This window comes from Bidens hawaiensis, unplaced genomic scaffold (genome assembly GCF_021521415.1).
Source record: "Bidens hawaiensis isolate Kalapana, Puna unplaced genomic scaffold, B.hawaiensis_p1.1 tig00002338_1, whole genome shotgun sequence".
Taxonomy (NCBI): Eukaryota; Viridiplantae; Streptophyta; class Magnoliopsida; order Asterales; family Asteraceae; genus Bidens; species Bidens hawaiensis.
In genome coordinates, this window is record NW_027491126.1 from 2,701,154 (window position 1) to 2,722,035 (window position 20,882).

Genomic DNA, 20,882 nt, shown 5'->3' on the forward strand with positions numbered 1-20,882 from the left:
GTTTAAGCCTTTTGATAAGCAACACCAATATTTAGCATGTATATTTTTTTATATTTTAATTTTAAACCAAAATAACATAAACCATAGACTAATTAATAACTTGACCTGTGCATTGTTTCTTGGTTAGTCGACATCTCCTTTAACTGAATACTTTTATTCTTCTTAGCAGTAATATTATTAATAATCTTCTGACCTAGCTATTATTTTATTATGTAATAATATAATTTTGAAAAGGATTTCAGCTTCCTTAATTGTCGCGAATTAATAGCCTGGTAGTTTGAAGCGATTTTAAGAGATAATGAGATCATTATAAAAGTTTAATACCTATTATATATACATTTTCTTTATTTAGATAATAGTCTGTGCATTTATCATAATGTCACCGTGCTACAACCCTTGATTTTAGATTTTATCCCCTGTAATAGTTTTACATTATTCGTTTATAATATTTATATATTTTTTTGGATTTTAAATTTTTTTTATTGTAAAAAAGTTAATAATATTCTTACGATTTGATGATGAAGGGGTTTCACAAATAAGTGAGATGTTATAACCCGGTTTAAAAGCTATATGGGGTTTGGTGAGACCTATGACCCGCTTAGTTTTACTATAAAATTGTTTCTTAATTATAAATAATATCTTTTAAAAAAATCGGATATTAATTTTTGAGATATCCATATTTTATAGAATTTTCATATAAAATATTTGGTGAGATTATATTATAACCCATTTAAAGGCTACCTGGGTTTGGTGAGACTCATACCCGTGAATTCGTGTCAAATACCTTATAAGCCTTCATTTACAAATAAAACAATCTGGTGACTTAGAGAATGTATGGAACAACTAGAGAGCTTTTAAAGGTTTCGTTTATATATATTTTAATTTTTAATTCTTTTTATATGTTAGTAATATTTGTCAAAATCTTATCAACCGCAAGTTGAAATTCACAAAGGAGTGAATTGCGGTTTTCGTCCTTGTGGTTTGTCCAAATTTGCGGTTTTAGTCAACTAGTATGAAATTTGCGATTTTCGTCCTTGTGATTGCATTTAACTTGCAATTGAACCCGATCCCACTAACACCGTTAAGTATGATCGTTAAATCCATCAATGTGCCCCTCACGTGAGGGGTGGTTTTGTCATTTTTTCCCCTAAATACACCCCCAATCCTCCCGTGAGGGGACTTGCGGATTACAGTTGGGGTTTATTTGGGAAAAAAAGAACCAAAACTATCCCTCACGTGAAGGGCACACTCATGGGTTTAATGACCAGACTTAACGGAGTTAGTGTGATCGGGTTCAATTGCAAGTAAAATGAAACCACAAAGACGAAAATCGCTAATTTGAAAATATTGGACTAAAACCGCAAATTTGGACAAACCACAGGGACGAAAACCGCAGTTCACTCTTCACAAAATTATATTATATTATATATTGTTCCTGGTGCAAGTAATTGCTATGTGAATGTATATGAACAGTTGGATCATGGTGAGATGGAATCATGACCTTGTTTTTAGTTAAAAAAAATTAGGGAATCCAGATTTTCTTGTTGAATGTCATAGGTGTTGTAATTCAAAAAAGATTTTCACCTATATAAAAAACCCATATTCAATTTATTAAGTGAAGATAATGAAATGTTTTTAGTTCTTTTAAGAGCATTATCTATTTTTGAAATTAATTGTTTTTTAGTATATCTTTCTGATTACTGTGTAATCATGCATGAAAACAAGACAAACTTGCGATTAAGAGATCGATTTTCGTGAACGAATACAAGGACAGCGGCGAACACCAATCTGTTGAGAATTGATACCTTCGTATAGCCGTATATAAAATTATTTTGTGAATATGAATCAAAATCGATCACAGTGTTGATTTATAAAGTTGATGTTTTTAAAAAGGGAGAGGAGAACGAATAGTCCTAATGGGGAAGGAGGGGGGGGGGGGTAGCATGTCCATATGTTTGACTTTTGAAGACTGGTTTTGACTTCGATACTGATACTAAATTTGTTCGTTTTCAAATGATTTTTTTATTAACATTCAAGTTTATGACAAACACTACAGATAAACATTTCTTATTAAATTTGAATATGTAAGATATACATGCATCAGTTTGATTAAAAAAGAAAACAGATTTGACCTCAAAAGTCAACTCATTTAAAGGAACACTAGTAGTAAATTTCATCTATTCTTGAAAGTTGCGAGGCTCAACAAACACAGAAGTTGTCCTTGAAGGAACACTGAAGCATCCAGTTGATGTATCATATGCTGAACTCTTCACCAAATCATCAGTTGACTTCATCTGCACAAACAAGTAATTGCAAGATAAAAACCTTTAACGAAATAAAAGCATGGTGTTTTATTTCTAACAAATCACACCTGCACTGGGTGCAAACGGAGAGCTTTCCCACGTAATACAGGACTTGCGAACGAGATGTCACTCGGGGAAGCATTAATAATGACCACAATGTATGAATAACTGTTATGAAAAAAAAAGGTAAAATCTTGATTTGATGATTAAGTGACATTTTAAGTAGTAATATATATTAAAAGATCACTCACGTTGGGTCAAGACGGGTCAACCCTGGAACACCTTCATGGCCATCTTCAATACTCATCACTATGACACCTGGCACATGCGATAGACCAGTGTTGTGGAATCGTACTCGTTCCTGGACGGAATTCAGTGTGCCAAATATGATTACAAATTCTTTATTATTTGAAAAACAATCCGACTTCTGTATATAATAATTTAGAGATTTTATGCATTCATAAATAAAATAACTTTGGTTGACTTTCAACCCGTTTGACCAAATTGACCAATCCATGAGCACGTGTGTCGCACTTATATGTGATTTCTCAAGATTTCATTAAATCAAAATATTCATGGTGATGCTGACCTGGATAGCATTTGCAGTCCTTAAGCGAAAGAGAACTGAAGAGTATCTGATAAGCAACAGATTTTGAAAATTCTCAAGTGCAGATAATATGTGACTTTTATGAGGCTTGAATGACGGGGAAGCCAATCTTGGTTTGATTCTGAACAAGAAAACACGGCATTCAAGTTATCTATAAACAATTTTTTCTTTAGCAAATTTCAAGTTTATTTTTCTATTTGGTCATTCTCGTTACTATATCGACGTGATATAGATATCAGAACAATAAAATCTTACAATGGCCAACTCTTTTCATTCTTCCCTTTTGGAGGAAGGCCAACACCCCAATTATTTGAGTTGTAACTAAAATCTATCCTGTAAAAGATGAATTTGTATATATCAAAGTTAACATAGTGGGATTTATATTTATTATTTACTAACAAGAAAATTTGAAAGGGGATAGAAATCGTGCCTGTTAAACCAGTCACCAGAATTGTACGAGTCACGGTCCAAAGACTTAGAACGCAGTATCTCATCTCCACAATGGAAAAATGGAACACCCTGGTAAATTGTGAATTGTAGCCTTTTGTCATGAGAATGAATAATAGGTTCAAAATGGTTTATTCTTTTAAGAAGAGTAAAAAATAAATCATTTTTTTATAGGAAAATTCACAACCTGGGAAAGTGCTATGATGCTGGTTGCCAAATGGTTTATCCTGCACCTCTCATCAACAGAAATTTCCATTGGTGTCTTTTGACATGAACGAGTTAGTTAAAACAGAATATAAAAACACTTAGTTTTATACAAGCTTAATTTAGTTTACCTTTAAACTAATAATATCAAAGAGGGTCTCGTTGTCATGAGCAGACACATAGTTAATCTGCAAAAAAAAATGACATGAAGGATGAAAACCACTTGATATCAGATGTTAGATAATATACTATAGAGAAGTAATATACACTTTTTAAATAAGCAAAAGCTTACTGTTTCCACTGGTTGTGAAGCATACGCAACAGGAGTTCCACCATAAGTTGAAATATCTGACCCTTTAACCTAAAACCAAAATATACTAAAAGTAAACTAATCAGATCGTAGTTAAAACTTAAAACTTGATTTGTACGCCTTACCTCTTGACCATCACAGTTTGTTAGCACAAAATCCTTCAGGTTTGCAGCCATCCCAACCTAAAAAGTTAAAATTGTTAATACTTGAAAACAAATCATATCAAGATCATCATCATTATTATTATTAGTGAAGGGTATTTTATTACCTGAATGTGATCCTTCGATAAAGCAAGCATACGTGCTGTGTTAGCCTCGGTACCATGGTCATGACCATTTGGCTGTTAAAGAGTTTCCATTGAACAAAGTTACAATTTTTTTGGCTTAATAAGATAACATACTACATAATAATATAACAAAAAAAGAGAAATAAAATGATACATTAGCATTACTTGCAAAGATAATCCTGTGAGGAACCCCTGTTGCAGAGGATGACCAAATGGTGACCCACCAAGCAATGCATCCCGTATACGGTCATTAAAGCTGAATAGCATATATCAATCAATTACCATATTCAAACAATCATTTTTTATAAAGGAATTGAATATAACATTAATAATGGAAGGCGTACCTCCCAATTCCACTTCCACCTAGATTGCACTGTGATGCGTTTATCCCCCGTCCATTATTCGCCACTTCACCAAAATCCCAACCTTCACCATATCTTGAAAATATAAACAAGCAAATTAAAAGATATCTTAAACTCAAAATTATATTATGAAATGATTAGAGGGTGGTTCATTCTTACAAGAAAATACTTCCACCATCAATTTTGTCTTTGTCCCTTGATAAGTTCTTGAGCACACTCTTAGCTTTCATCTGTTACGAGAAAAAGATGTTATGTATCATTTGAAAGTTTCATTTTTGTTTACTTCCCATTCAACAACTGTAATTATTATGAAAAACTGATAATATTGTTTGGTACCCACATGATTTTCCTGTGTTGTCATTACTAAGGGCATATAAGAAATTTGGCTGATAGTTGAAAGTTTCTCTTACCATGGTACTTTTCATCAAATGACCCATAAGATCAAATCGGAAGCCATCAATCTGCAAGAGATCCATGCAGTTGATGGTTAGAAACTACAAAAATAGTAGTAATAATAATAATAATAATAACAAAAACATATTAATATCAAATGAATAATTTTCTTAGTATGATGCCTAAAACTTATGTTATTCAGGAATACAAGGGTCAAAAAGATAATTTTGCGGTGAAAAGGGGTATCATGGTAATATTACCTTATAGTTGACTACCCAGTTTAAGATATCATCAACTATTAATCGGTCAACCATAAAATGCTCACTAGCTGTGTTATTCACACATGTACTGTTCTCAATGAAACCATCTGCATTCCTTCTTAAGTAATAACCTGGAACAATCTATAAAGAATTCAAAATAAGTCTTAGCATTTCGTTTTGTAAACTTTTCAAGCTTAGAAAATGAAACAGAGTCAAATGAACAACCTTGTCAAGTACAGAATTATCATCTGCAGGTCCATTTCCATGTAAATGATTATAAACAACATCCAACACAACCCGAAGGCCTATATGGTTAAGTGCCTGCAATTGTTTATAAAAGGATTATAGTTTTTTAATTAAAGGAAAATTTTCAATGGAAAGATGTAAATTATAACCTGCACCATCTTCCGGAACTCTATTATACGAGATGGACCATTAGGATTAGTTGCATAGCTTCCTTTAGGGACTCCCCAAAGAACAGGATTATAACTTTTTGTTGAAAAATTGCAAAAAAATATTAGCTTTTCAAATTACAAAAATAATTGTAACTTGTAAGAAATTAGAGAGAATCCATGAATTACCCCCAGTTGTATCCATCTTCATTTTGGATGGCTGTGATGTATTCTTGTTGCTCATCAGAATCCGGTGGCAGAGATTTGAGCACCTCCATATCTGATCTTTTTCATGGCAACCACAAAACGATTGAACTTTTTTGAAACTTTCAATTCTTTTCACAAAGAAATACTATTGTTTAAGATAAAAAATGTAAATTCAAATAATCAGAATGAAGGAAATGAAGAACTTCCGTTACCTACAAACTTCCAGTTTTCCTTTTGATCATCAACCTCACCAAATTGGAAGGCTGGCAGCAGATGAATATGTGTGAGGCCAGCATCTGATAATTTTTTTAAATGAAGTATACCAGCAGAATCCTTATAACAAAATAAAAGACAGGGTTATTTTAGCATTAATTTTGAATGTATGTTTTTAAAATTGTTACAATAGGGAATCAAAACCTACCTGAGAAGTGAAGGCAAGATACCCTCCACGAATTTCAGGATTCACGGTAGAATCATTAGCACTGCATGGAATCAAACAAACAATTTAAAAAATATATATATTCTGTTTTTTTCCTCTTTCTGTTTTCCTGCTTAGTAAAGTGTTAACACACCTGAAATCTCTAATGTGCAGTTCATAGATACTAATATCAGCAAAATCTGCAATATCAGGCTTCACATCACCCAAATCATCCCATTTATGAGGTTTTAAAGCATCAGAATCAAGGTTGACTACAAATGTCCGTTTTCCGTCACCTGAAAGTCTACCAGAAGCCCGAAACAAGAAAATATTGTAAGAGAAAAAAACACAAGAACTTGCAAAGGCATGGATGGTTAAACAAACATACCCTCTGGCATAAGGGTCATTTACAAAACACTTTTCTATCTGCAAGGTGCAAGGATGGTAGACAGTTACTTCATACACATAATAACATCCTTCCAAACTTCTTGGAACATTAGCGCTCCAAACACCACTGGATTCCTTAAGCTGCACAATCTCTACGGCTTCACCACCAGAGGGCTCGTTATAAATGTGTGCACGTATATCCTGTTTTAGGACACACATGAACCCAATAAGTTCCAATAACAGGGTGCTTGGATGTACTTATTAGAACTGATTATCTGATTATTGCAACTTAAAGTTTGGATGAACGGATTCTGCTAATAATGATATGGTTATTGGTGCTTAAATCATGAGTTTCAAATCAGCTGCAACAAATATCAGATTTTTTTGTGGTTTTAAATGATCAGTATTCGTCAAACATTTGATTATCTGATACACCTATTATACTTCTACTACAGCTGATTTCTGATCGCTTCCAAAACACATGTCCATACAACCCCACTTCACCAAAGTTTCAATAACAGATTAACAGGGTGCTTGGATTTACTTAATAGAACTGATTATCTGATTATTGCAACATAAAGTTTGGATAAACGGATTCTGCTTATAATGATATGATTATTTGGTGATTAAATCATGAGTTTCAAATCAGCTGCAACAAATATCAGATTTCTTGAGGTTTTAAATGATCAGTATTTGTCAAACATTTGATTATGTGATACACCTGATTATTATATTATCATATAATCACTTCCAAAACACACGTCCAAACAACCCCAAGAAGGCAAGAATAAAATTACATAATTCAAGCTAAGGCAGAAACAAGAAGTAAAGTTACTTGAGCGGTTGGAGCCCAAAGATAAAAGGAGATAACTTCATTTGAGAAAATAGCACCAAGCGGGCCCGTATAAGAGAAAATGTCATCAATCACACCAGGTAGCTGCAAACCAGTAACATTAATGCATCGTCCACTGGCTGCAAAAGTAGCATGAGTGTTTATGCATATATACTTACAATCAAGTATGAATTTAAGGTATTAATGTATTATGCTTATGCATACATACTTACAGTCAAATAAAGCCACAGCCAGTTGATCTTTGAGAATACTTTTAAGATCCAAAGCTTCAGGGACCTTAAAAGCCTTATAGTCTTTTATATGAGGAAACTTATCTCTCACCTGGATAATTCGATAGGAAAAATCAAGTAAAGACGCCTAATTATACACTATAATGTTATCAAACATAATTATCTTACATTTTCTGGAAGCCTCTGGTCATGTCTCTCAAGCTCAATATTCAAATCATAGCCCGCTTGCGGTAAAATACAATTAATTACACATATTAAAGGATTCCAAATCAATTAAAAACAAAACCATACTAAGATGAATCAAGCATAGGTAGAGCACATACCTTCAATTCCGTTAGCTGAAACAGATAACGCAGCAGATTTACTGGAGTATAAAAAACACGAACCACCAACATCTACATCTACATCCCAAGCTATTATTGATCTAGTGACCCAATATGCCCGAGAGTAGGATAGACTATCCTGCAAATAATGAACAATGAATGATCATATAGAATTCAAAAGTGATGATGATCTGATCTTCTAATTATTAACAAGTCATATAATTAGTTTAATATATATATATATATATATATATGATGTAATTACATAATTACTCTACTTGTATATATAATTACTCTACTTGATTCTCACGTTTAGCACGTTAATTTCATTTATACGTTAACCTTCCCCTATATATATAGCGGTCCATAATAGCGCAGATTAGGAGAATGAGTATCTACAACAGAACTACTTACTGATTGTAACTATATATAAAGGTCAATTTCCATGTGAATGCTTAAATAATCAGAACACGAGTTCAGTAAATGTAACCTAATTGTAAAAAATCCACACAAATTGAATGGTGGTATTAATTAATGATAAGGAGAAACCTGAGGGGGTGATGAAGCAAGTGGTGGCATTGTTGAACAGCAGCAACAATGGCGAGTTGTTGTTGTTGTCGTTTTGCATTTCACAATACGAGATGTAGGTTTGGATCGGGTCAAATTAGCAGTCTTGTGGTTCCGGGTATGGAAAGAAAATCGGGTGGGGGAGATGGTAGTAGGGAAAGTGTGGCAGGGAATGGACATTTGGGACACGACTGGAGGTTCACCCATTCGTTATTTTTTACACTTATTTAAAGCATCTATTTATTTGTTGGCCCGTAAAATATGTGAAAGTTTAATAACCGGTAGGGTTTGCTCGTCGCTCGTTCAGAAATTGCTTGGGAAATGCTCGCTCGTGTTTTCGCTCTATTGTAAACGAGCCGCTCTGCTCAGTTCGGTTTGTAAACGAGCCAAGCAACGAGTAAAGGTCTGCTCGGTTCAGTTCGGCTTGAATAATTTTAATATATTTTATATATAATTATATATGAACAAATATATAATAAGTACTTGTTAGATTAATTGATCGTGTCCGTGTTTGTGTTCCTTTAAAGTTATTGATTAATCAAGTTATATGAACAAATTCCTCTTATTGTACAAAATGTATCATTGATTTCTTTATAGCATACTTCGTCACAGTTATTGATTAATTAAACATTTTACCGGGTTTTGTTATATAAACGTTTCTAAAACGATTTCCAAATATCAAACCTTTCTATTGAAACTTAGCACTTATATACAAAAATAAGTATATTAATTATCGTACAAGAGTCCACTTTAAGAAAACAAACCAAAACTTCTAGTTATAAGTGAATTTGACATATACAAGGCTCATTCATCATATATTTCAGGTCCTCACAACTTGTGCTCAGTCTAACGTTTGGGGGCTCGTGGAGTACGATGAAGAACGCATTGTATCAGCTTCAGGCATGCCTGGAAACCCTGGTCCGGAAACCATAAGCAACTAGTTCAAAATAAGTAAATTTGGAGATGACAACAAGCTTGTATACTGCCCAACTGTGTGCAATTTTTGTAGCCCTGTTTGTGGAGATATTGGAGTTAAGAACTTAAGATCGATGAAAATGGAAGCAGACGTCTAGCTATAAGCGATGTGCCGTTTAATATTGTTCAAGAAGGCTAGTGACCTTTCTGTGACAAAAATGAACGATCTTAATAGCTTGATTTAATATACTTGTGTTTACACTATTTGTCAGAATAAACGACTACAGGCTATATAGTTCTCTAGCACTTCCTTGTTGATTATAATGTTAGTATGAAGATTAAGTTGATGTCTATATGATAATGCGGTTAAACTTTTAAGTACAGTTTCATAATTATAAGTACAGTTTCATAATTATTACCAATGCCTTTATTTAATTAAAGTATATGAAGAAAAAGAACACATAATACAATTATCTACATAATATATATATATAACTTGGCCTTCAGTATTAGTCATGTGAAGTAGGGCTAAGAAGTGTAAAAAATGAATTCGTATGTTAGGGTATGCTCAAGATGTTACTGTGATATGCTTGATGAAATGTAAATGCTGCTTTTACCATAACTTGATGAAACTGAAAAGTCCACGTGAACGTTCCTGACCCGTTTGCAAAGTTGTCATGTAATATTCTACAGTTTTTGTGAATGTGTTATTTGTTTGGATGAAAAATAATATTTGAGTAGACTGGCCTCCAACGACATACAACTTTTTGTGTTTAATATCAAAATAAACCACTATGTACAGACTATAGTTCGAAAGCACTTAGAACGTCCTTGTTTATAGTAATGCTGGTATAAAGATTGAGTTAATGCACATGACGATGATGTTCCTATATGTGTTGTTTAACTTTTAAGTTCAAATTCGTAAATAATAAGAAATTTTTTTCTGTGCGTGTTTTGTGCGTTAATAAGATAGATGAATAAAACGAACTCAATAGTTTATACATGTGAAAGTAATACCATTAATGGATACATAATGTATAACGTGACAGTCACATGCTAGAAATGTGAACTAGCCTTTACATGCTATTCATGTGAAGTAGGCTTAAGAAATGCAGGTTCATATGTTGTGTATGTTCAAGTTGTTACTAAACTTTCACAACATACATGATTCATGAAGTAAAATGTGTGAACTTTTTATAAGTGGGGATCTCCCTTTCATATATATCTCAAGGGGCCGGCAAAACTTTACTACCTAAACGGTTAACATATATGAGGTGATCATCAAACCATTTGACGATCATTTAGGTCCCAATTATGTGTCTACTTGGTTTGATGATCACTTTTTTTATATCAATTATGCACAATGATTTGACAAGATACTGATCGGATCCTAACAAAAAAAAATACTTATTTTATATATATATATATATATATATATATATATATATATATATATATATATATATAAAGAGAGAGAGAGAGTTGGGTTATCGTACAATAATTCTTAACGTACAAAAACATATGTGAATCAGGCTCAAGCCAAGACATAAAACGCTCAGCCCAGAAAACAAAAAATGCTCGTATGCTCAAACAAACTCAATTACACTCATGTCAAAAATTGATTCAATTGAAGATTCAGATCTGTTTGTTTGGTTGAATTGATGATTAATTATATATAAATAGATGATTTTGATATCATTTAATGTGATTTCATAGATCGATTTCAAGAAAACGCTCATACGCTCAAGGAAAAACCAATCACGCTCAAGTCAAAATTGATTCAATTGAAGATCCAGATGTGTTTGTTTGGAAGAATTGATGATTAATTTGATCAATTTCTAAGTTTAACTGATCAATTGTAAAAACAATTGCTTAATAAACAAACCTGAAACAAAAAAAAGAGTGGGTTGTCAATGTTGGAGATGGTGACGGAGGAGTGTTTGATGCCCACGATTGGTGGACCTGTGACGATGGAGATGGTTTTGCGGAGTGGTGGATCGGTGGCGGTGGAGGTGGAGATCGTTGTGGAGTATTTGTGATTTAGGGTTTTCTTTAGATTAGTGGTTGTGAAACTCGCATACATTAATGTACGATAACAATTATTGTATTCTATCATTTATCTATATATGGGAGTAGAAGAGGTGACTATTGATGTGTGACAAGAGAGAAGATCCCTCCTAATGAGTTGGTATGATCCTAACACCTCGGGTACACTGATTTAGAACCTCCTTATGATCAGAACGCCTTGGTTGTGACTTGAACTTGCATAAGAACACCAAGAAATTGGTTTGAGGTTATGGGATGATTCAAAGTGACTAGTTTGTGCATGAAATAAATGTCCAAACATGCCATTTTACATGCCGAGGTAATCCAAGATAAACATCCATATTTGTTTGACACACTAGAGGCTTGTGTGTAAGAATTGTGTGTTGATTTGATGGATTAGATGTACCATCGGAAAATAGTACACGGAATAGATGGTATGTCTAATCCGCGGCTAAGATATCCTTTAGACAGTGTCGTCTCAGAAAGTGGGTGGATGAGACCGTTTGTGTAATCCGTTATCTTCATGATGAAGTCAGCTCTTCAGATGAACCGTCTAATCCAAATTTTTAAAAAATACAGGTGAGACATGTACTTCAACTTTGGCATAAAAACCAATGGGTTCTTGAACTTTCAAAGTTAACAAAAATTGGCATGAAATTTCTGGAATGTCAAACAAATACTTGTGTACACTCTCCACCTTTAGAAGATGAGCCAACATAATGTAAGTATCAGTTAATTATCTATTTTTTAGACTTGGATGAGGTAGCAAATTTGACCTGTTTAGAAGAATAAACTGATTTTGGTTTGTGGTTTAACTCGACACGCTAATTAAGTTATAACTATTTTATCTTTAAAAATTAGATATATACATTGTAATTGTAAGTACCATAATAAATAATTTTCTACTTAATAAAAAAAATTGGTGTGTGGAAGACTTGTGTCACACCTCGACCAAAGGAGACGGAACATGCCGGGGTGCAATGGATTGCCCAAAACACGAGACACTATTAAAGTGACAATATTTAATCAACTCATTTATTTCATAAATCAATAAACAATCACATAACTTGTTCATACAAAACAATTTGAATACAAGTAAACAAATATACATTGTTCGTTTTGCTAATATCCTAATAGTCTTGATAACGTTTTTCGTCAAGTTCTCGAGTCAACCAAAGTTAGACCTGTAACATTGCATAAAATAGAATTTTTCAACACAAAGGTTGGTGAGCAATTTCATAGTTTTTGAACAATATGTATATAATATAAAATTTCCACAACTTGTATACAAAACAATAAATAATAGCAATAATTTGGATAATATGAGATCACTAATAAGAATACATTAGTGACACCGTGCCATAAGAAAATACCGGATAATTCACGGATTTATGTATGAGATCGTTAATAAAAATACATTAACGACACCGTCTATAAGAGAATACCAAATAGATTCGGATTTCTATGAGATCGTTAATAAGAACACATTAACGACACCGTGCTATAAGAGGATACCAGATAGTTCACGGATTTATGAATCAACTAACCAAAAACAGTAAACACATAAGCATATACGCATGTAAGCATAGAACACGAAATCGAGCATTTATTTAAGTAAACAATAAAGTTTGTGGTTTAAGACTCAAGTATAAAGCATTTAGTTTGCATAAGTATGCAATATCACCCCCAAAACGAAAGATGGAAACGGGGTATGAAAAGTACTCACATTCAAGTAATAAACTTGATCGGTAAAATGACAAGTAACCGGGAGGATGAGGTTTAACGAGCAAGGTCTAGATGAAATGAAGTCTTTAAATAAAATAAATGCTAGGATATGTAAACAATTTAAAGTTTAAAGTTTAAAATATAGATATTTAAGAAAAACATAATAATAGTCTTTTTAAAATATAAGTTTGCTCGAAACCGGGTTAAAGTATCTAGCCCTTAATATTTACTCAACCTATGTTAAGTAATAAGGTGGGTAAAAATGCAAGAATGCAAGCCCTTTATAATATAAATAGTAAAACGGGTTTTAACGAGTGTTTCGGGTTGTTGGTTCAGGTCTTGATAATTGGTCAAACCCAAAGTCAACTTTCCAAAATAATGAATGTTATGAGATAACTCAATAAAATTTAATAAGACCTAACCAAGTATGTAGTTCTATTGTTTTAGAACTAACAACGTCCGTTAAGCGAGTGTTCGGTTTTGTCGGTCCAAACTTTGTTATGAGATTAAGTTGGAGCGAACATTTTCAATACTTAAGAAAATAATTAAAATCGGTTTATAAAGTATTTGTAAAGATTTATACAAGTCTTGATAGCTAAAAAACACACTTGTGTGTCTTAAGCGAGTGAAAATCGGTTTAGTTCGGTTTCCATCTCCCAACAAGTTCATGGATGGTTTCCACATGCCCAAATATCAAAGAACTTGTATAATTAAGTATAAATGATGATATTGTAACATCCCGTTTTTCGGGTTTCGGTTAATAAATGAAAGTATGGGTTATTAGGAGTTGGGCTAGTGTTGGGTCAATGGACATGGGTTATGAACTTGGGTTATGAAAGAAAGAGGAAAGGACCATGGGCTTAAGCCCATGATCCATAATTATATAAACCTTAATTACCCATTTATTTCTCATTTCACACATATTCCATACACATCTCAAAACACACACTTAAGCTCCCTCTCTCTCTCTAGCCGAAATATAGAAGAAGAAACGGATCCCGACCCAAGGTAATGATAGTTTAATATTGTATGAGCTTAAACCGTTAGATATAGTCACGAAACGACGAGCCGACAACATTAAACTGTTTAAGTCACGAGATCCGGGTGGAATCGGGTATAAACCGAACCTATGATGAGCTTAGGGGTCACCCTAGCTCAGATCTGGATCAAACGAGACGAAAAACGGTGAAAAAACGGTGGAAAACGAGCTAGATCTCGTTTTTCCGGTGAAACAGCGTTTTCCGGCGGCGGCGCCGGAAAGGCGGCTGGTACGAGGTTAGCGTGTCATGAATGTTTCCGACATTCTCTGACCTAACCCTAATTTGCTAAGGGTAACTAGCAAAATAGATGTGATTTGCCAGCCGATTCGCTAAGGAAAGATTAGCGAACTGGCATGTAATTCGTTAAGGAAATAAGGGTGAACTAGGCCATTCGCTAAGGCCATTCGTTAAGGGAGGGACGAATGAACCCCATTCGTTATAGGGTTCATTCGTTGACCAGATCAGTTCGTTAAGGTTCAATTCGCTAAAGGGATCAGTTCGTTAAGATGCCTGATTCGTTACAAAGGCAGATTCGCTATAATGGGTAATTCGTTATGAATTCCCATTCGTTAAGGACTGAGTGACGAATCAGAACTTAGAAAGAATGACAGAATGGTCCCTGGACTTAGAAAAGAATGATTTAATTACAAAGAAGCCCTTGGATTTTATGTAGCAAATTATTTAATGATTCAAAATCCTAATGGAAAATGTGTTAAGACTGTTAATGAAAATAAAATTTTTCCAAGCTGACCTGGCAGCTTAACCCCAGCCAGGGGCTCTGCCCCTTGGACCCCGCTAGGGGCTGCCTCCCCTAGAACCCCACTGCCAGGGGCGCTGCCCCCGAACCCCCGTTCGTTGAGGGTAATAATTAAACTAGAAAGACGATATGTGTAGTGATAGTTTACTGAAACACATAATTATTATACAGTTAGTCGTGCACAGCTCAAGAAGGGAATAACTGTAAACGGTGAACGCAACCGCGTTTAGGTGAGTTTCTAGCCCCACTTCCTTGTTATGTTTTCGGGGCTGTGTGCATACTCGATGTGATAGTTAATACACTTACCTTAAGTGGTAAGTGTATGCCTTGTATGATTTATGTATGATGATTGCTTGACGGTGCGTGAACGATCTTCAGATATTGCATGTACCGTTAGGTGGTAGCTAAAGATGTGATTGCCATGTATGATGTAAGATAAGATGCATGTATGAATATATATGATATATGCATAATGTACGTATGATATGTTAATGGTACGTGAACGCTCTTCGGAGATTGCACGTATTGTCAGGAACAATATTTAAGAACAGGTATGGTATGAAGCTATGGAAGAAAGGGTACCGGACCCTAATAATATCCGAGAATGAAGGGTACCGGACCCCAATAATATCCGAGGATGAAGGGTACCGGATCCTAATAATATCCGAGGATGGAGGGTGACCGGACCCTAATAATATCTGAGGTAAGTAGGGTGAAACGCCCTTTATATTGTATGGTTAGATATGAATGTGTATGGACGAATGCTGAACATGATATGTATGTAATGTGTACATTCGGGCACGTATATGTGTATGAAAAGTATGTCATGTGATTAACTAGAACTCACTCAGCGTAGCTGACTTTTAGTATGCACGCAGGCAAATAGGTTGAGGCAGCTCGCGTGAATGAAGACACATGGCACGGAAGCGAAGATACTGGCATCTCGAAGAAATGTTGTGATGTTTTAAAGACTATGTTTTGTTTTAATTGACTACGAATGTTTTATAAGACATGATCTGATGGTTATGTAAAATGTTATGGGTGAAGTTTTATTATTCCGCGAAAGTTTTTATTAACTCTGACATTTAGAACTGCGTTTATGAGTAAATCCAACACTAAAGTAGGGCTACCGGTAGCGGGGCCTTACAGATACTTAAGTTTTACAACAAAAAAGTTAACAATAAAGTCTTTAAACGAAAGTTCGGTTTTTGGTTCGGATCTTGTTTCGGGTTAAGACCGATGTAAGATTCTACAAACCCATAACCACAAAACTTATAAAAATGATTTTTGTAACTTAAATCTAACAATAAGCATGTTTAAACAATTATTTAACAAAACTAGTAAACAAATTCGGTTTACGGTTTGGAGCTATTTACGGTTAAACCGAGGTTAGTCTCTTCAAACCCATAACCATGAAACTCAATAAATAAGCAAGATGAGCAGAAATTAAGCTTGGTTAATAAGCAATAATAAAGTTAGATGGTTAGATAGTTAAATATATAACAAGGACCACGAGAGTCCTCCATGAAGCCTTGCCTTACGAGGCCCGACACTTCACCGACCGAGATTGGAGAAATGACCACCAAAGGTAACAAGGGGTGTATATTATATATATGTTGTATAACCATATTCAAGTATTAATAAGACTATATAGCTAATTAGAATGAAAGACTTTACTTAGTTTGACTTTTGGAAGTCAAACTTTCAAGAACAACTAAGAAAAACAACCTTGAGATCTTTGAATTTGAGAGATATTTTGGAGTTGTAGCAGGGGAAAAATGAAGGTATTGATGGTGTTTATATAGGGTATTGATCAGAGTCAAGTATGGGTGATAATAACAAGAGATTGCATGCAAAATGGATTAAGACAAGACACAAACAAACAAGAAAACGGGCTGCTGACCTGATGGTCATCGCGCCACGTGATGGGGTTTGGCCACCCCCATCGCTCCACGCTATGGGTTTGGGCGCTAGATATTTTCAAACTTTGAAAAATGACAGAAATGGCCTCTGAAGTTCGTTTTAAGTGTTTTTAACGCGTTTTAAGGACCGAAAAGGATGTTTTTGAGACCCAACAAGTGTAAAACAAATATGAAACATAAAATCCACCATTTTGAATATATTGAGGGTTTCGGTTTACAAAACGGGTCGTTTTACGTAATAAACGATTACAAAACGAATGCAAATCAGACCCGAAATTGACGAATGTCACAACATGCCCGGCATACGTGTAGCTCGCTCATTTGTAGTCTTCAATATCTGCATATGTATATCTTATTAATTAGGGTTCTGGAGTTGGATATAGCCTAGTTTTGGTTTAGTTATAAATCTGGTTCTAAAACTGAGGGCAATGTGGAGATGGTTGATCAGACAATAGATCCACCTAAACACAAAGTTTTGATTTGTGGATTAAATTAACATGATGTTTTTACGACAAGCAACTAAATATGGGCTTTAAACACCTGGATCTCCTTTAAAAGAATATGAGAAATGTGATCTCAGTTTAAACAAACTTGTGGTATATATGTTTCGTATTAATTATAGTAAAGTGTTACATATTTATGGTATGTATTTGTATATTAGTTAAAGGCTAAAACAGAATAATGTTTCTGAACATGCAGATTTGGTGTCTGATGATATTCCGAACGTAAAATAGGACGAAGCATACAAAGACATTTTGATTTTTTTTTTCGGGTGATCAATGTGACAACATGATAGGTCTCAAGAATGTTAAATTTCCAAGTGAATCACAACCCATAAAACTAATCAAATCGATGATTACACAGAAAAACAAGAAAAGTTTCGATGTACCGGAAAACTTTGTATACTTTGCTTCATTTAAAACTTGAGAAATAAGAATACATACCTTAAATAACAAAAGACTTATTACTATACTCTTCTAGAATACTTCTACCACAATTCTATGGAAACAATTATTAATAAAACTCCATACTTATCTAATACTCCGTACTTAATTAGATATATCCGATAATAATACTATTTTCTTTAACCCCACTTTGGATCTCATCCAAAACCACTTCTTGAGAGACCTGGACAGTACCACCCTTATGACAATGTTGGCGTCGTTTTCTACTCATCAATATTAGACATTTTCATGTTCATGTCTTTGCAGATCCCATCAACGTTACACTTGACAAACGTTTGGTGAACGCGTCGGCAACCTGACTACTTGTAGCAACATACTTCAAGTCAACTTCTCCACTTAGCACCCTATATCTCTCTCTCTTATAAAATTATATTGAAGTTCGATGTGTTTCATTCACCAAGTGAATAGACGACATGTTGTCACAAAACACACCTTTCTTTTGATTCCTTGCTTCAATTCCTCGATTAACAACCAGATCCACACGACCGCCTCAGTCGTGGACAAAGAGACTGTAGGTTGCCTTCTACTACACCAAGTAAACACACCGTTACCTAAATTGATAAATGTAACCGGTAGTGGACCATCTAGTATCAAGATCTCCTGCATGATCCGCATGTAGATACCTAATAATTAAGTTCAAGTTTCTCACTACTCTTAAATGTTATACCATAACCCAAAGTTGCTTCCACGTATCTCTTAGCAACCTTCTAATTGCATCCAAGTGAGGTTTTCTCGGCCTTTGCTTTCATGTGTCTTAGCAATCTTCTCACTGCCCGTCTAAAGCATGATTTAGGCTTTGCATCATCAAACCTTGTGGAAATGATCTTTAAAGTAATGTAACATTCCGAAACTCAGAAATCCCGAAGGTGTTAATTACTTTTATTATTAGTGTAAAATTAACACAATGATGAGAATATGGGTTATATATGATTGATTTGAGTGTTCACTAAAGGCAAGCCCGCTCACTAAAGGAGGCCTAAAATGATCACTTTTTCGCCATGCAAAATTATAAAAACAGAATATGGGTTATATGATCATTTTTTTATGAATACAAAATTATATAAAAACAAAATACTAACACATAAGTTGCTTTTTCGCAATGAAAGGGTAAAACATTATTATTATTTTTTGCTTTTAACTAATCCACTTCTACAAAAAAAAGCATGCCGGGCAGATTTGCATAGCTATAAACTAAACTAAAGAGGAGACATCTTATTAGTTATTATCATCAAGAGGTTCGTGTTCCTTAGTGACACTGACAAAAAGACAAAAGTTTGATATTATGGGATAAGTTAATGGGTGTGCTGCTAATTTTGAAGTGAAACTAGGTAGTTAAAACATTCCAAATCTACATCTTTAATCCTATATATATCGTCTTGGACATATATTTTTTTCGAGTATATATGGATCGACCAACCCGAAACAAAAAAGCTTTCCAAATAATAAACCAAGAACCAAATCAAACTAGCTTAATTGGTTTATTCAAAATATGAAACAATATTATTATTATGTAATTAATTCAGGAATAAGGTTAGGAACTTCGGCATTTGTTCTCCGGTGTTAACAGTGTCGATCTCAATCTTGCAATGAAGCGTTGCTTCTTCCAGGACGCCGCTTCAGGATGTTCAAATAGGGTCCATTCATTAAACGAAGAAATCGGTCATTTTTATGTAAACATCAATGCTACTTTTTCCAGATTATTAGTTATCCACATATAACATTAGTGATGAGTGGTGATGATGGTTTGGTTTCACGTTCTTGATGAGCGCCTTCATATTTTTTGCAAGAACATTAAAAAATAATTAACAAACAATATAACGTGATTATAAATAACTAATGTGATAAGTGTTAATAATTAAAAGGATAAAAATATATGCAAAATGGACCATCACAATATAAAAAGATTATGTGACAAAACATAAATGGTAATATAATGCATATAATGCAATGTTTTGAAGGTTCACATTTCTCAGACCACAAAATCCATCCCCATCCCCATCCTGTAATGTATATATATCGTATCCACTCCATCCTTTAGAGGTAGTAGCCTCTAGTGGTGGACCAATTTTTTTTCCCTTAACGAGGGGTGATGGAATCAATGAGAAGCTTAATCAAAATTTTATTGGAGCCAATCAGGATTTATAAGTATAAATAACACTAAAAAACCTTTTTTTTGTATGAGGGCGGCTATCCCATACTCTACATACGTGCGCCCCTTGTTGGGAGCGAATGTTCAAGAAACCAGAAGTTTGATATATACAAGGGGAAGAGTAAATGGGTGTGTGTTGTTAATTATGAAGTGAAACTAGGTACGTTAAAATGTTATAATCCACGTCGATCTTTGTTCGATCATAGTATATCACAAGTTCACAACTGTAACAAGCATTAGTTAAAAGGATCGTTTATGTAAATACAAAACTTACAATTTACACCCAAAGGCGCTTTAAGTGATATTCCTATAGCGTTGGGCTTATTTTCTCAGGTATGGTCTGTATGAACCAACCCGAACTGAACAAAACTTCCTAAATCATAACTGAGAACCGAACCGATTTAGCTTAATTGGGTTGGTTCGGTTAAGACCAGATCCTCCTGCTCATTCTAGCTACTATACTCAAGTTGCTTAATTTAGAGTTATTTACCATCAATGCTATATTTTATTTCTACACTAAAAACAGTTTTGATATTCGATCAGGGTCCACCCCCAGTTGTCACCATATATTGAGTCATCTATGTTTTTTTGCATAAAGCTATAAAAGAAAAAAAATAAGAATAAACACTATAAAAAAAAGCACCACCGGTTTTGATAACAACTAATGCTATAAGAATATAAAACTATAAAAGTACAGTCACCGTGTCACAGAATATTTTATAAAATATGTTATCTGAAAAATGCATTATTAGTGGAAGTAATCTGATAAACATAAGGTCACTTATTATATATTAATTACACCACACCAATCAAA

At 34.1% G+C, this 20,882-nt stretch overlaps 1 protein-coding gene across 1 annotated transcript; it reads right to left on the minus strand.

Annotated features, from left to right (window-relative positions):
* Window positions 1–2,025: 2,025 nt before the first annotated feature.
* LOC143618784 (pullulanase 1, chloroplastic-like) lies at window positions 2,026–8,729 on the minus strand. Its single transcript, XM_077090882.1, has 28 exons — window positions 8,532–8,729; window positions 7,983–8,121; window positions 7,828–7,883; window positions 7,642–7,750; window positions 7,412–7,548; window positions 6,578–6,777; window positions 6,344–6,493; window positions 6,193–6,253; window positions 5,984–6,104; window positions 5,754–5,844; window positions 5,568–5,661; window positions 5,398–5,493; window positions 5,173–5,313; window positions 4,930–4,980; window positions 4,679–4,749; window positions 4,502–4,594; window positions 4,323–4,413; window positions 4,140–4,211; window positions 3,997–4,053; window positions 3,854–3,922; window positions 3,693–3,749; window positions 3,545–3,619; window positions 3,341–3,429; window positions 3,166–3,243; window positions 2,893–3,031; window positions 2,555–2,664; window positions 2,372–2,471; window positions 2,026–2,294 (listed from the first exon to the last, which is right to left on the minus strand). The coding sequence occupies exons 1-28, from the start codon at window positions 8,727–8,729 to the stop codon at window positions 2,178–2,180; spliced, it is 2,862 nt and encodes a 953-aa protein (XP_076946997.1). The 3' UTR covers window positions 2,026–2,177.
* Window positions 8,730–20,882: the final 12,153 nt, after the last annotated feature.

Excerpts from the sequence above, each read along its gene's own strand:
- LOC143618784 (XM_077090882.1), bottom strand. The coding sequence starts at position 8,729 with ATGTCCATTCCCTGCCACACTTTCCCTACTACCATCTCCCCCACCCGA. Across the intron at positions 3,620-3,692 it reads TTGATATTATTAGTTTAAAG|ACACCAATGGAAATTTCTGT; the intron begins GTAAACTAAATT and ends TCATGTCAAAAG. Across the intron at positions 2,472-2,554 it reads TTGACCCGTCTTGACCCAAC|TTATTCATACATTGTGGTCA; the intron begins GTGAGTGATCTT and ends TTTTCATAACAG.